The sequence below is a fragment of the Balaenoptera physalus genome, assembly GCF_965194825.1.
Source record: "Balaenoptera physalus genome assembly, chromosome: 14".
Taxonomy (NCBI): domain Eukaryota; kingdom Metazoa; phylum Chordata; class Mammalia; order Artiodactyla; family Balaenopteridae; genus Balaenoptera; species Balaenoptera physalus.
The window spans coordinates 12,683,448-12,699,065 of NC_138893.1; the positions used below are offsets into that span (position 1 = coordinate 12,683,448).

The 15,618-nt window shown below is 43.3% G+C and overlaps 1 protein-coding gene across 1 annotated transcript; it reads left to right on the forward strand.

The window, feature by feature from the left end:
* Positions 1 to 4,652: 4,652 nt before the first annotated feature.
* On the forward strand, positions 4,653 to 12,188 carry LOC309642081 (uncharacterized protein). Its single transcript, XM_082423042.1, has 2 exons — positions 4,653 to 5,597; positions 7,534 to 12,188. The coding sequence occupies exon 2, from the start codon at positions 8,568 to 8,570 to the stop codon at positions 9,063 to 9,065; it is 498 nt and encodes a 165-aa protein (XP_082279168.1). The 5' UTR covers positions 4,653 to 5,597; positions 7,534 to 8,567; the 3' UTR covers positions 9,066 to 12,188.
* Positions 12,189 to 15,618: the final 3,430 nt, after the last annotated feature.

The window sequence follows — 15,618 nt, forward strand, 5'->3', positions numbered from 1 at the left end:
CTTGCAGGATCTTAGTTCCCAGACCAGAGACTGAACCCATGCCCCTTGCAAGGGAAATGTGGAGTCCTAAACACTGGACTGCCAGGGAATTCCCTGCAAATGTTTACTAAGGGAAAATGAGTTTCTTCCTGTTTCCCATTCATGAATGTTGAACATGACTTTTAAGAATGTCATGCTCCAAACCACATGCCCTGGTTGACGTCTCAGCACCGTTAACACCTGCAAGTAGGAAACCCCACCTCTGGCGGAGCTGCAGAGCCCAACTCCATCCTGCCAGCCCATTCCTGTCCCCCACTTAAAGCCCGTGGGCCTGCCCGTCTGACACCCATGTATCTCTGGCCTCCGTCCAGTGTGGCCCTGTGGTGACTTGCTCGTGTCACCTCAGAGAACCTGCAGTTGCCTGCTGTCACATGCTTGTGTCCATGTCCTGCTTTTGCCTGTCTCAGCTTTTTGAGGACAGGCGGAATTCACTCCGTTTCCTTATATTCCCAAGAGCTGGCACGACGCCAAAAACATGGTAGACACGTCTCTGCTGAATGAAAAAATAAGTGGCTCAATTAGTTGTGCAGACTCGACCCTTTGCCTGCTGACACTTGTACCTTCTGCCAAACCCTCCCACATCTTAGTCTTTTCAGTGCCTCCAACTACCCGCCGTGCCCGGCTTCACTGCCGTCTACACCCTAGATAAACCTAGTCTCCAGCCAAAGGGAGTGGTGGGGCTCTAGTCGTCCCTTCAAAAGGGGTGAAGATTTGGATGGGATGGGAATGGGCGGGAGGAGGAGAAGTGGGGACCACCTTCCAGGGTCCCCGACAGGCCTTTTTGGCATCTACCGTTTCCTCTGTTTCAAATGCATTTTCTGTCTCCTCCCATTACCTCTCTGCCCACTTCCCCACCTCAAAAAAAACCCCCCAGTATTACTGTCCTTCAAAGCTTTTCTCAAATGACAGCTCTTTCACGAACCTTCCCGGATGTCCCAGGCAAACTTGTAACTAACCTCCTTCCTTGGCCGCCTTAGTATCTTTTCTGAACTTGCCAGCACTTTCTAGCGCTGATCCCAGGGCCTTCGTTGTCTGTGTTCATGTGTCAGCTCCACGGTGAGATCACAGCCTCCCTGCAAATGGGTATTTTTTTCATCTTTTTATTCCCATAATGGCCAGCACAGTTAGTGTTCAATAAATATTTCTCGGATTGAACTGATAGCACCAAAGCCTTCCAGAGTGACTGCTTTAAAGGCCAACCCTCGACTGAACACTGATTTACGGGATGTTTGTTGAAAACCATGCTGAATTGTATACCACGAGTGCTGTTACCCCATTGCTGGCTTATTCATGCACTTTTAGCTTCTAGTTACCCCATCTATCAAGTTTCAAAGACTCTTAAGTATTTTAATGACTTTTCACGTTGGATTAGATTTACAAACAAAGTGACTTCCTTTAAAGTACCAAAATGGGTGCCTGGCAGAGCCAGGAACCCAGGACCCCTGAGTGAACTTCCAGAGCCCTCCCTGCCACACCCCCGTACAACTGAAGCCGGACAGTAATAATAACGACCTTGCCCTGTCGGCTTTTTATGGAGCTCTATAAACAGTAATTAACGCAGTTTAGACATTAGTCTCAACTGCTTACCCTGGCTCCCAATTAATTAGCTAACTGCCAAGCTAGGAAGACGTGGTTTGCATATAATTTGATCAGCGTGCACACGCACGCACACGGGTGACTCAGATTTGCAGATCTGCCCTTTACTGAAGCGTGGAATACACACATGCTATGGCAACAGAAACAATGGGAGAGCCAGCCAAGCCTCTCAGGGCCTCGGGAGGCAGGTGCTGTTTATTAAAACCTCCCCACTTCACAGAGGGCCGAATGAGTCACCCCGAGGCCAAACAGCTTTTCCAAGGTGTGAGGAGACCTCACTCTAACTTTGTTTAAAAACTGTTGTGTTTGTTCAAACGTGTTCGAAAGTGTTCAGAGGAAAGGGCTTGTCCTCCTAAAACGACCTGTGTTAACAGAAAACAAACTGTCCCTTGCCCGTCTGGCTGGACAGTGCCCGTGGAGCATCCAAAAAGCAGGTGGGAGGCTCCCAGGTGAGATGTCTCAGTCTCAGGGGAGCTGAGCCTCCACGGGGTCTGAGGATGTCGGGAGGGAGGGGAGCTCGGAGGAGGCCCTTCTGTTCTGCCCTGGACAGAATGCCAACGGGAGTGCCCCATGGGCTCCAGAACTCAAGACCAGGAGGCAAAGCTCTGCCCGAGGAGTCTTTTAAAGCACGATAGTGCTAAGAGCGTGGGACATAGCAGAGGGCTGTGGGCAGGTTGACAGTGGGACTCTGGGGCACTGGAGTGAAAATCAGGGGGGAGGGTGGGGTGACTTTGAACCTTAGCCACGCATCTGTGTTCTTTTAGCATGTCTATTCCACTCACAGCACCAAGGACTACATCAAGTTGATTTTAATGTACTTCACATTGAGCATTTTAATGTTAACCATTATGAGAAACAAATTATAGACATAGCTACAGATATATAAAATGAGAGAGGTTCTGAATACTCTATTATCTTGCTAAATTCTTGATTATTGCCTTCAGCGCATGACAGCATTCTGCCTACGGTTCTCATTCCATTTTATTCTGTTTCGTTTTTTAACCAAGCAGAGAGAGACCTTCCCAGCCCCTCACTCTTCGAATCTGATTTCTGAATGAATGGGAGGGACGTTGCTACGGTATGGACATGTTATTTCATAAATGTTGACAAATTGCCTAATAACCGATTGCGCCATTTTCTAGGATATTTTCGTAGCTTGGGCAAGCTTGGCTGTGCGTCAGGGTGAAACCTCAAAGACCTGAGTGGGTAGAGACACGGAGGGAGACAGGACCAGGACACAGCCTTGATGGCAGAGTCAATCCAGCCACGGGCCTTGTCCCTGCGCCCAGAGTCAGTCTAATCTCGGTGCCTGAAGCACGGGCATTTGGGCTTGCTTAGACTGGCACCGCATTTAAGGCGGTTCAAGATAGAGGGAGGATCTGGGAAGCACAGGGGGGCAAGCATGGCTCGCCGTGTCAGGCAGGAAGCACTCTTAGGGCTCTGAGAGAGAAATCTGCTGACAGCAGGACCGCAGCCGGTGGCCCTGGGTTCAGGGAATGGAATTAAGATGCCTGAGCGGGGAGGCTGGCAAGAATTAGGCAAACTATTGAGAGTCTCAACCAAACAGGTTACAGGGCTCAGTGAGATTCATCTGCATCAGAAACCAGGTACACATGTGCCCAAGGCTCACTTTCTGGGTCCCGGAGATGGAGACTAGGTCCTGGGCTCAGGGTCTCAACCCCCTCACTTCTTTTTTGTTTTTGGCAACATTATTGTTTTCATTTGGAAATTGATGTTCTTATGGTGCTCCATATATTTTTTTAATTGAAGTACAGTTGATTTACAATGTTGTGTTAGTTTCATGTGTACAGCAAAGTGATTCAGTTATACACACATATATATACATGTATATATTCTTTGTCAGATTCTTTTCCCTTATAGGTTATTACAAAATGTCGAGTATAGTTCCCTGTGCTATACAGTAGGTCCTTGTTGGTTACCTATTTTATATATGGTAGTGTGTATGTGTTAATCCCAAATTGCTAATTTACCAAATCCCCCCCACTTTTCCCCTTTGGTAACCATAAGTTTGTTTTCTTTTTTAATAAATTTATTTATTTATTTATTTTTGGCTGCATTGGGTCTTCGTTGCTGCACATGGCTTTCTCTAGGTGTGGCAAGCGGGGGCTACTCTTCACTGAGGTGCATGGGCTTCTCGTTGCGGTGGCTTCTCTTGTTGCAGAGCACAGGCTCTAGGCACGTGGGCGTCAGTAGTTGTGGCACGCGGGCTCAGTAGTTGTGGCTCGTGGGCTTTAGAGCGCAGGCTCAGTAGTTGTGGCGCACGGGCTTAGTTGCTCCGTGGCATGTGGGATCTTCCCGGACCAGGGCCAGAACCCGTGTCCCCTGCATTGGCAGGCGGATTCTTAACCACTGCGCCACCAGGGAAGTCCCCATAAGTTTGTTTTCTATGCCTGTGTCGACACACTAGCTTCTGATGTCATGGTCAGAACTGGTGAGGGCTAGGGAGGGCTGGTGGAAGCAGAGCTGGGCAGCGCAGAAGCAGAGGCCAGCAGTGATTCATGTCAAGTCTAAATGCTTTGCCCTTTCACAGCCTTGAGAATCCAAACGGTATTTACCTTGCACGAAACTAATTCTCAACTGCATCTTTCTTTAAGTGTTGTTAGTTAAACAAGACAGCAGTTAGTGTTTAACGTGATGTGATCTTAATGAAGGGTTATATTTTTATAGAGAAAGTAATAGTGGTTGAATAGGGGACTGTTATTGCTTATCTCCACGAACCACGCACGAAGAAAACAGGTTTGCTGGACAAATGCATCCATTAACGTTCCCCACCAGCTGTTCACCTGGGTGACATTCTGTAGAACTGGAATTCAAAATTAAACCTCTTTAGAGACAACAAGTCTTAGTGTTCAGCGTGCCCTTCCTTCTTTTCCACCTCTCTTTACATTTTCCTTCTCGCCTTTCATTGTTCCCCTCTCTCCCTCCCTTTCCCACTCCCTCCCTCCCCCCTCCCCCTCCCTCCCCCCTCCCTCCCCCCTCCCTCCGCCCCCCCTTTTCCTTTCATCCTTTCAGTGCCTCCTTCCTGTATGCCAGACTGTCGGGGACCAGGGACAATGACCTGCCTGAACAGAGCTGATGGAAAGAACCACTAAGTACGATGAGAAAAAGAACAGGGATGTCTGTCTCAATCTGGAGGATCAGAGAAGACTCCCAGGAGAGTTGAATCCTTCAGGGGTGTAGGATTCGGCCAGGTGGAGAAGAGCATTCTGAGTAGAGGGCGTCGCAGACGTGGAGACCCAGCAGCATGGGAGAGCAGGGCACATTCGAAGATGGTCAGGTGTGGGCCTGGTACAAAACCACGGTGAGAGGGAGCTACACCAGGCATCCAGCTTGTGGTGCAGGTGATTTTAAATCCAGCCCTGGCTGGGGTCTCCTCTCTTCCTCCTAGTCTCTGAGTGCAAGCCTTTATGGTAAAAAAAAAATCTTTTCTATGTCACATTTATTCATAAAAGACATAATGGAAAAGCTCCCACGACGGAGGACAACTTCTCTCACATCCTGAGTTATCCTTATCGAAGCAGGGAGCTCTCTGACAACCTTGGCATGACCTGTTTATCGACTTCGTGTACGATCAGGGCAGAGCGAGACTGTGGCTCCTTTCCCATGACCCGCTGGGTAGGGTGCAGGTAACGTGGACACACTCCTTTCATGTTGACGAATGGTTCCTGCATGTCGGGGAAGAACAGGCATGAACTTGAAGAGCACGCTGAGCTCCGAGGTGTCAGGAGTGCCCGGCAGGATTGGCGCCTTTAGTTCTGCTGGGTGGTGTTCCTGATCTCCAGATGCCAAGGGCCCACCAGTGGATGATGGGCACCCGAAGGGGAGAGCTGAAATGAATATCCAAGTCCCATCTTTTGCCTCTGTTGACAATGACCCCCACTCTGTCACTGGGAAAGAGATGTGCTCTTGGCCAGAAGATATGGATTAAGAGGGAACCGCAGGTACTATTATAATGTGGACAAGGGTGCCATGTGTAAAATCTTTGTGAAAGTTTCCTTCTTTCAGGTGGACCTGAGCTGTTGCAGTGTCTGCTCTTTTGATGTTATCTGGCTCTTAAGATCCTTTCAGTTTCCCTTAAATTATCCCCAAGATGTAACAGAGGTCAGGACCACTGAACAGGAAGGAGATTGGCATCAGTTACAGAAGATTTTGGGAGCAAGGGTTAGAGTGGGAACGTCTTAGGAGTTTCATTTGCAGACACAGGCAAGGACCAGACCTAGAAGAAGGGCTCCAGAAGGTTTTTTTCCCCTTTCTTTCTTTAGTATCATCACAATTTCAGACTGCATATAACAAGGAAGAGAATTCGGGGTAGGGAGGAAGAGGGTCATTTCTGGGATAACATTGCAAGGACAAAGAGAAAAGAGCAGTTACTGGGATTCATTAAGGTATAATCCCCTCAACACTAATGGCCCATTACTTTGGCCTAACATTTCTTCAGATTATTATGCTAACTTGCTTTTCAAAAAAAAAAAAAAAAACTTTAGGTCTGGGTTTATCAGTTCAATATTTTATTTGAGAAACAAGAATTTTTTAAGATTAACTAGGCCCTATTAGTCACTGTTACATTTTCTATCAATTTTTAGAGAAATGTGAAAAGAACAACGTAAGATAATGCGATTTTTTGACGGCTTTCCATCATCTTTTGGCTCTCATACCAGGAAAGGGGTGTTATTTTTTTTACGCTAATACAGATCACGAATTTTACTGCCATTGCAAAAGTAAGGATTGGCAAGATTAGACTTCTGATACCAGGTAATAATCATCAGTGGCAGAAAACAAGGCTAGGTGCCACTCCTTTCTGTTTTACTTCCTTTTTAATGATATGAAATCACCCTCAGATGAACTGGGCACATACCCTCTGCCACAGAGAAATGGAAACAATATCCTCCTATCTGCTCATGGAACCACAGAAATGTGTCTCCAGGGGCTCTGAGGAGCTCTGGTTCTCAGCACAGAAAGAATTCAGCGAGAGGCAAAATGATAGATAAAAAGTGATTTATTAGAATAGGACGCTTGTGAGTCTTACAAGTGGGTGGGCGAGAGGATGACGTGCCCGAGAACTTAGAGGGCTACAGTTTTATAATCAAAGGAAAAGTGGGGAGGGGAAGAAGACCACATCCTTCCTCATTCTTGAGTAGATGTCACTCTTCCATCATCAGCTCCTCCTCCACATCGGGCAGGGGAGTTTTCTGGTCCCTACATGGTAAAGCTGGGACTGTCATGGCCCAATGGAAATGAGCAAAAAGGCGGTAACATATACTAAAAATGGTAAATCATTTCAGGTTTTAGTACAATGTCACCCTTTCCTTATATTTTTGCTTTTAGTGTACCCCCAGGAGCATGTCCTAGGAATCATTAATTTACTAAGCTCACTGGGCAGGATGTGGGTCTCATCCCACCATTGTTTTACTGTTTTCGGTCATGTCTCATGCTTTTGTTGCTAAGCAAGCCTGCTTGGTTTTGTGATTAAGCAAACCTGCTTTCTTGAGTGATCATTAACTTACAGGGTCTCCCATGCTTTTCTCTCTACTTACAATCCCCTAGTGGGATTAACTATTTAATCACCTACTTTGTCCCTTTACTCTGATTAACCAAGAGCAGAAGACATGAGGTTCTGGTAACTAACTTTTTCATAAAGCTGGCTTGGAACTAACCATTCTTTAAAATGATCATTATTCAGGAGAGGTTTTGAGAATTCTGTTAGTTTTAACCAAATAACTTCCTGCCACTATTGTTGGTCGGGTTACCTGGTAGCACATTTTACAGCTAATCCATGCTGATGGATTCACAACAGACGTTTCACAGAAGCATTTTAAAGATTTTCCCATAGCCCTGGAGGGGACCATTAAGTAAAATCCATTTTGAACATCTTCCAAGGCGATGTCAGCTGAATCTTGCTGGGCACTGCAGCCCTACAGAGACACAATCAAGCTCTGGGTCATTTGCTGAAACAGACCCAAGACTGCTTCCTGAGGAAAACTGTGGCCTTACCTGCAGAAAGAAAGGGTAAAGGCATTTGGGGCAGAAAACCAGAAGCCCAGAATAGATCACATATACCAGGGTTGCTAAGAAGTTTAGAGCAGTTAGAGTTTTAAGATACATTTCTCAGAGAAAGAGGACAATATTCCATACTAGGTCTAACACCTAGAAAGTTAGTCAGTCACGGGGGTAATGGAATTCTTGGTGGTAGATGAGATCACCTGGAGCAAGACAGGCTACATAATCTGTGGGATCCAGGGCAAAGCGAAAAGGCAGAGGCCCTTGTTCAAAAATTAGGAATTTCAAGATGACAAGCGCAGAGCATCCATCGAAGGGCGGGGGTCTTCTGAGCACAGGTAACTGCACAGGTAACGGCACAGGTTGAATGCCTATCAAGTGCCCGCAGGGAGGAGATTGAGTGAAAACAAGCCTTAATGGTGGAATTCTAGGGAAAACCAACTGTTAAAGGGAAGGTAAAAGAGAAGCCAGCAGGCACTGAGATGGGGAGGTCAAGGAGATAGAAAAAGAGTCAAAGACAAATAGACTCTCAGAAGCCAAGAGAAGTCATACTTTTAAACACAAACCACATGAACCTTCTTACTTGTCCTTGTACTTCCAGCATGCTGGCAGAGAATATGCAGCCAACTGATGCATGATGTAATCACCTGTCTAATGTTCTAAAGGCCATCTCATAAAATGACTCAAAAGCATCCTTGGCATTTTGCATCCAAGAGGTCATCATTGATCTCTTTATTGAGTAATAAAAGAGGAACAGCCAGATGCTAGATTGTGCTAATGATGGACAGGGAGGTGAGATAGTGGAGACAGCTCCAAGGACCTGTCTGATGAGCAGGAGGAGAAGGACTGAAAAGAGGGCAGTACCAAAAGGGAGGTGTTGAGCTGAGAGAGAGGTGGTGGTGATAGTGGTGGTGATGGTAGTGATGATGGTGGTGGTGATGGTGATGATGGTGGTGGTGATGGTGGTGATGGTGGTGGTGATGGTGATGGTGATGGTAGTGATGATGGTGGTGGTGATGGTGGTGACGGTGGTGATGGTGATGATGGTGGTGGTGATGGTGGTGATGGTGGTGGTGGTGGTGGTGATGGTGGTGGTGGTGGTGGTGGTGATGGTGGTGGTGGTGTTGTTGGTGGTGGTGATTGGTGGTGGTGGTGGTGGTGATGGTGGTGGTGGTGGTGGTGATGGTGGTGGTGGTGGTGGTGATGGTGGTGGTGGTGATGGTGGTAGTGGTGGTGGTGGTGGTGGTGGTGATGGTGATGGTGGTGGTAGTGGTGATGATGGTGATGGTGGTGGCGGTGATGGTGGTGGTGGTGGTGGTAGTGATGATGGTGTGTCTTGTGTCTGTTTTGAAGATGGGAGAGACTTACACATATTTGCATACAGAAGAAAAGGAGGCAGTGGTACTAAGTGAAAAGGAGGAAGAGGGGAGAAAGGAAAAGAAGAGAAGAAAGGGAAAGACCAAAGCCTGGAGGAGAACATTCCTATGGGTTTGAATGGCATAGGATTCAGAGCTCTGAGGGAGCTGTTTCCTTTGGGGAAAAAGGAAGGTGTATTGAGGAAAAGAAAGTAAGAATGGGGGTGAGTGTGTAGATACATTTTCAGGTATACGCTTACATTTGGGGGCAAGCGACTTGGAGATGGGAACGGAACATGCTTTTGTGCTTCTTTTACCTTCTGTATGAGGTAGGAGACCAGGTCAGTAGCTGAGGTTAAATACTGAAATTCTTGCCCAGTAATAAAAAGCTGACTTTGATTTCTACAGTTCCTTCCCTGCAGACACGTCAAAGTCCTTTAGTAACTGCTACTCTCAAGGATCCCCTTCTGGTATTTTGATAGACCTTTTCATTGTGGTATTAATTTCTTTTCCAACTAATCATTCCTTTATATCAAAGAAAAACTTGGAAACTTGAAATATTTCTCCCAAGACTTATCCAATATCAAAAAGAGATTTTCTTTCTACAGCATTTTATAGGGCAATCATTTCAGAACACATAGAACTTAGAATCAGAACACATAGAACTTAGAACACAAGACTATTGGAGCAGGCCCCTTGCAATGCTAGTTTGCCTGAAAAAGAATATTCTGTTTGAACTAGAGCTCTGGTGGGGGAAATATTCTGTTAATTTTTCCCCCATAATACAGTGGCTTCAGTTTCTTTCTTGCAGAGGACTAGAGCTTAGTCCAAATGGCAGCTTATCCACAATGGTTTAATACGCACAACAACTAAGTGAAAATCACAGCCTGAGAGGGCTACCCTGCCAGTATTTCATACTGAGTCTTTATTGCTCTTGTTGCTATTATCTGATTGATGTAATATCTTTCCTTGGCTCAGAAATATTTGCGAGTTACCAACATAATTAATTTTCATTCATCAGCACTCCCAATCATTTAACTGTGTTATTTTATAGACTTAACCACCTTTTAATTTATATATAGATTAAGGTCTGTGTCCTCAACACCTAGAAGGATTTCTGGCTATAATAGGTATTCAGTGAATATTTGTTGAATGAATAAATAAAAACACATGTGTAATATTTTCTATTTCAGTGTATCACATTAACTTGCATATAGATGATAACACGGGATAATTTTCCATTCTGATCCCATTTTTCTTTGTGGAAATCTATGTCAGTCAGCCTTTTAAAAAACTTTGTCTGGGCTAAGAGGTAGTTACCGCAACTGCTTTGCCCCTTCCAAATCACAAACAGTAGAGGGAAGTTCAACTTGGAAAGGGACTCTTATGTTTGTTACGTCCATTATTGTTTCTCCCAATAACTTTATGAGCTAATTATTATTTCCATCTTATTGGAGGTAGTAACTGAAACCCAGAGAGGTTAACTTGCCCAAAGCTAGAAAGTGAAAAAGCAAAAACCTGAGTTTGAGCACAAACTTACTCCCAAACCAGAGCTCTTCCCAAAACTGTTTTGAAAATTATTCAATGACTCATGTTGTGTTGAGAAAGAAAGAACAAACAAGATGTATTTCACCTTTAAAAAAGAAAAGGCGGCGGGGGGAGAAACTAATGCCTGCAGTTTTCATCAGTAATTCCAACCCGGAAAACAAAATCTATTTCCAATTCGGGAAAGCAACCAGCTCTCTTAGAGAACTGATATCTTGGCTGGGATCTGAGAAGCTGTAGAAATACGATTCAAAAATGATGAGCAATTGAGAAATAATTTCTAGATACAAAAAAGTCTGAGGCAAACGTCCATTTTTCCTCAGTACAACAAAGGTCACTCCTCTTTGTTCAGGGCTAAGTTCCAAAATTTCTGATCCCTTTAATTTCACCTCCTCATAATGATTCACACAGGTTCATCCCCCGCAGACTCTGAGGAGGTGGAGAATGTGGGTGGGTAGCTACATCTTAAGTCCCTGCTGCCCACTCTCTGTTCCTTTTTTTCTTTTTCTTGTTTTCTATTTGGCTTTTATTTATAAACCACCAAAACATCTGGCCAATTCACTTAATATCCAGATGTTTTGGTCTAATTTACATCACAATTTTTTTTTTTTTTTTTTTTTTACTGAATGTATTGACTTTTTGGGTAAATATAGCCTGAGTGAAAGTGCATGAAGTTGCCAGATGATGGAAAATGGAACTAGCTGGTAATCAACAATCAACATCTGCTCCTCATTTCTCTATTTCTTCCTGGCTCAATCAAAAATAATGTGCCTAATCTTTGAAGAAATTTCTAGAGAAGAGAAAAAAATCACTTGACAATATTTACCTTACCAGTATCACAACCATAAAGAAGCTAGACATGGGGGCTTCCCTGGTGGCTCAGTGGTTCAGAATCTGCCTGCTAATGCAGGGGACACGGGTTCGAGCCCTGGTCTGGGAAGATCCCACATGCCGCGGAGCAACTAGGCCCGTGAGCCACAACAACTGAGCCTGCGCGTCTGGAGCCTGTGCTCCGCAACAAGAGAGGCCGTGATAGTGAAAGGCCCACGCACCGCGATGAAGAGTGGCCCCCGCTTGCCGCAACTAGAGAAAGCCCTCGCACAGAAACGAAGACCCAACACAGCCAAAAATAAATAAATAAATTAATTAATTAATTAAAAAAAAAAAAAAAAGAAGCTAGACATGACCAGAGGCAAAAACAGGATCCCTATCTGGGAAATGGCGTGAGTAGATGCACACATTGCACCATGGGGAGAAAATTAAGATAAGAATTCAGATCCCAAATCCTCAGAAGCATTTGTCACACCATCCCCACCATTCATGTTTCCTTTCCAACTTATCCCAGCATGTTCATGTTAAATTTCTTTTTTTATATATATAAATTTATTTATTTTATTTATGGCTGTGTCGGGTCTTCGTTGCTGTGCGTGGGCTTTCTCTAGTTCTGGCGAGCAGGGGCTACTCTTCGTTGCGGTGCACGGGCTTCTCATTGCAGTGGCTTTTCTCGTTGTGGAGCACGGGCTCTAGGCACGTGGGCTTCAGTAGTTGTGGCGCAGGGGCTCAGTAGTTGTGGCTCACGGACTCTAGAGCACAGGCTCAGTAGTTGTGGTGCATAGGCTTAGTTGGTCCGCGGCATGTGGGATCTTCCCGGGCCAGGGCTCGAACTCGTGTCCCCTGCATTGGCAGGCGGATTCTTAACCACTGCGCCACCAGGGAAGTCCTAGATTTCTTTAAGTATCTTGGTAAAATGCTGTCCTGGAGGAACCATAGACAAATGCCTCTCCCTCCTCTTGGACTGAGAATTGAAGCATCACTTCATCCTTCCAGTGTCATGTTTTAATGAAAGTCCAGTCCTGTGTTATACAGTGGTGTTAGTCCTTGACCCCAGAGCCCAGCCCAGGCAGACAATATGGCAGCTGGATTGAGTACCGAGGTCTAAACTAAATCATATTTCATGCCCTTCCACACAATTTAAAGGTGGTAATTAGATTGACATAGGTGTGGCCATTCCTATTGCCCTCAAGGTAATTGATTTCTGGTTGATAGGTCACAAGTCAAAACTCTTTTCCTATACATACAGTGTTATCATTGTAGTTCTCTTCCTAGAATCATGTTTGATGTCACAGAGACACCAAGCTGGACCACAAAAAGTCAAAAAGAGAAAATACACATACATGATTTTACAACTATTTATTAATATTATAAAACAAAGAACTTTATTTTATCTATTTACTTTTTTGTGGACTTTGTATGTAAGTACAACATACAAGCAGAAAAATGCAAAAATTGTACATTGGTCCCTTGAATTATCATAATTTAATACACCTGGGTCACTACCACCCAGGTCAAGAAGTAGAATATTACCAGCCCCTCAAAAGACCCCTCCCCATGGTCCACATGGTCTATTCCTCCATTTGTTCACTTCTATTTCATTTCTCTCAGTAATGTTTTATAGGGTATAGTAATGTTTTTATAGTTTTTAAAGGCCTTGCATCACTTTCTTTTTATTACTAAACATTTGGTAGTTTTTAATGCTAATGTAAACAGTACCATTTTATACGTTTCATTTTTCTCCTTATTGTTGGTATAAAAAAAGCAATTTTTTATATTGAATTTAAGATCTTTGATAAATTCATTTATTAATTAATTCCAATACTTTATCTGTAGATCCTTTGGCTTTTCTTCATAACAATCTTGTCACTGGTGAATACCAAGTTGTCTTTTTTTTTCCCCCTGCCAGTTCTTAGGTCTCTTCTCTTCCTTGTCCTATTTCTCTGGCTAGCTAGAACCTTCAGGAAAAGTTTGAGCAGAAGTGGCAATAGTGGGCATCTTTGTGTCTGGGGGAAAGCTTTCAACATTTAACCGCTGAGTAACATGTTTGCTCTGGGACTTTTTTATAAGCTCTTAGTATCATTGTTAGCCTGGTCTCATTAAAAGACATGGAAAATTTCCCTCTCTCTTCTTGGGGAGCATTTGTATGTAATAGGCATTACTGTTTCTGTTTATGTCTTGAAGAATTCACCAGTGAAGTCATCTGGGCGAGCAGTTTTTGTTTTGAGAAGGTTTCTAACTATGAATTTATTTTTTGTGTATGTCAATTTTGAGAGGTTGTATTTTTCTAAGAATGTGTCCAATACAACTAAATTGCCAAATACACTAACATTCGGTTGTTCATTATATCCTCTTATGATTATTTTAGTATCTGTATTATAGGTAGTTTTGCCTTGATATGGTTTAGTTGTGTTTTCTTTATTCTTTTATCTATCTTTTGCCTGGGATTTATTGAATTTTGTTATCCTTTCCAAAAAATCCCACTTTGGCTTGCTGATTCTTTGTATTGTGTGTTTATTTTCTTTTTAAATTCTACCCTTATCTTTATTATTTCCTCCCTTAAACTTTCTTTGTCTTTTTCTAACTTCTCGAGATTGATGACAAATTGTTTGTTTTTAGTCTTTCTTCTTTAATAATTTTAAACCATGAGTTTTCCTTGAAACGTGACTTGAGTTCCATCCTACACATTTTGTCAAGTAGTAATTTTTTAATCGTTCGGTTCAAAATAGTAGGGACTTCCCTGGTGGTCCAGTGGTTAGGACTTCACCTTCCAACGCAGGGGGTGTGGGTTCGATCCCTGGTCAGGGAGCTAAGACCCCACGTGCCGCGTGGCCGAAAAAACCAAAACATAAAACAGAAGCAGTATTGTAACAAATTCAATAAAGACTTTAAAAATGGTCCACATAAGAAAAAATCTTTTTATTTATTTATTTATTTATGGCTGTGTTGGGTCTTCGTTTCTGTGCGAGGGCTTTCTCTAGTTGCAGCAAGCGGGGGCCACTCTTCATCACGGTGCGCGGGCCTCTCACTATCGCGGCCTCTCTTATTGCGGAGCACAGGCTCCAGACGCGCAGGCTCAGTAGTTGTGGTTCACGGGCCTAGTTGCTCCGCGGCATGTGGGATCTTCCCAGACCAGGGCTCGAACCCGTGTCCCCTGCATTGGCAGGCAGATTCTCAACTACTGCGCCACCAGGGAAGCCCAAGAAAAAATCTTTTAAAAAGTATTATCTAATTTCCAGTGTGATTCCTTATTGTACTAATGTGCTATTTAGGTATTAATGCTTAATTTTCACACATGTGGAGATTTTCTAATTTATTCTACAGAGATCAGAGGACAAAATCTGTAGGACAACCCATTATAATTTGTTGAGATTGCTTTATGTCCAAACATATAGTTGATTTTGGTACGTGCTCCATGTAAACTTGAAAAGGAAGTATATTTTTCAGTTGTTGGGATCAGTGTTCTATGTATGTTACAAGGCCAAGTCTGTTAATCACATTGTTCAGATTTTCTATATCCTTACAGATTTTTGTATGTGCATTCTATCAGCTCCTGAGTGTTAAAATCTTTTAAAATCTTCCACTATGATTTCAAATTTTCCATTTCTATTTTTAGTTCTGTCAATTTTTGCTTTATAGATTGAGTCTTGTTATTAGGTAGATATGACTGTAAAACTTTTATAACTTCCACATCATCTCTTTCCCTTTAGTAATACTTCTTGCCTTAAAGCCTGTTATGTCTGATAATAAAATAGTTACTGCACCTTTCCTTTCCTTGGAGTTTGCATAGTTTATCTTTCTCCATCCTTTTACTTTCAACTTCCCAGGTCTTTATATTTAAGATGTGTCTCTTGTAAGCAGAATATAATTGTTTTTATCCAGCCTGAGTACTTTTGTTTTTCAATTGAAGCATAAGGTCTGTTTACATTTACTGTAATTACTATTTGTTTCTATTTGTCCCAACATTTTTCTGTTCTTATTTCCTTCTTTCTTACCTATTTTTGGATTAAATACTTTTATTATATCTATCCCCCATCATCTCATTGTTTTACTACTATCATGGTAATTATCTAGAGATTAGAACATCCCTCCTTGGCTTATTAAATCTAATATAAATCAGTACTCTTCCCACTTCCTGAACAATATAAAGGCCTTAGTAGTCTGTAACATCTTTTACCCCATCCCATCTTATATACTATTGTTTTCAAATTCTCCATATATTTTAAACCATATG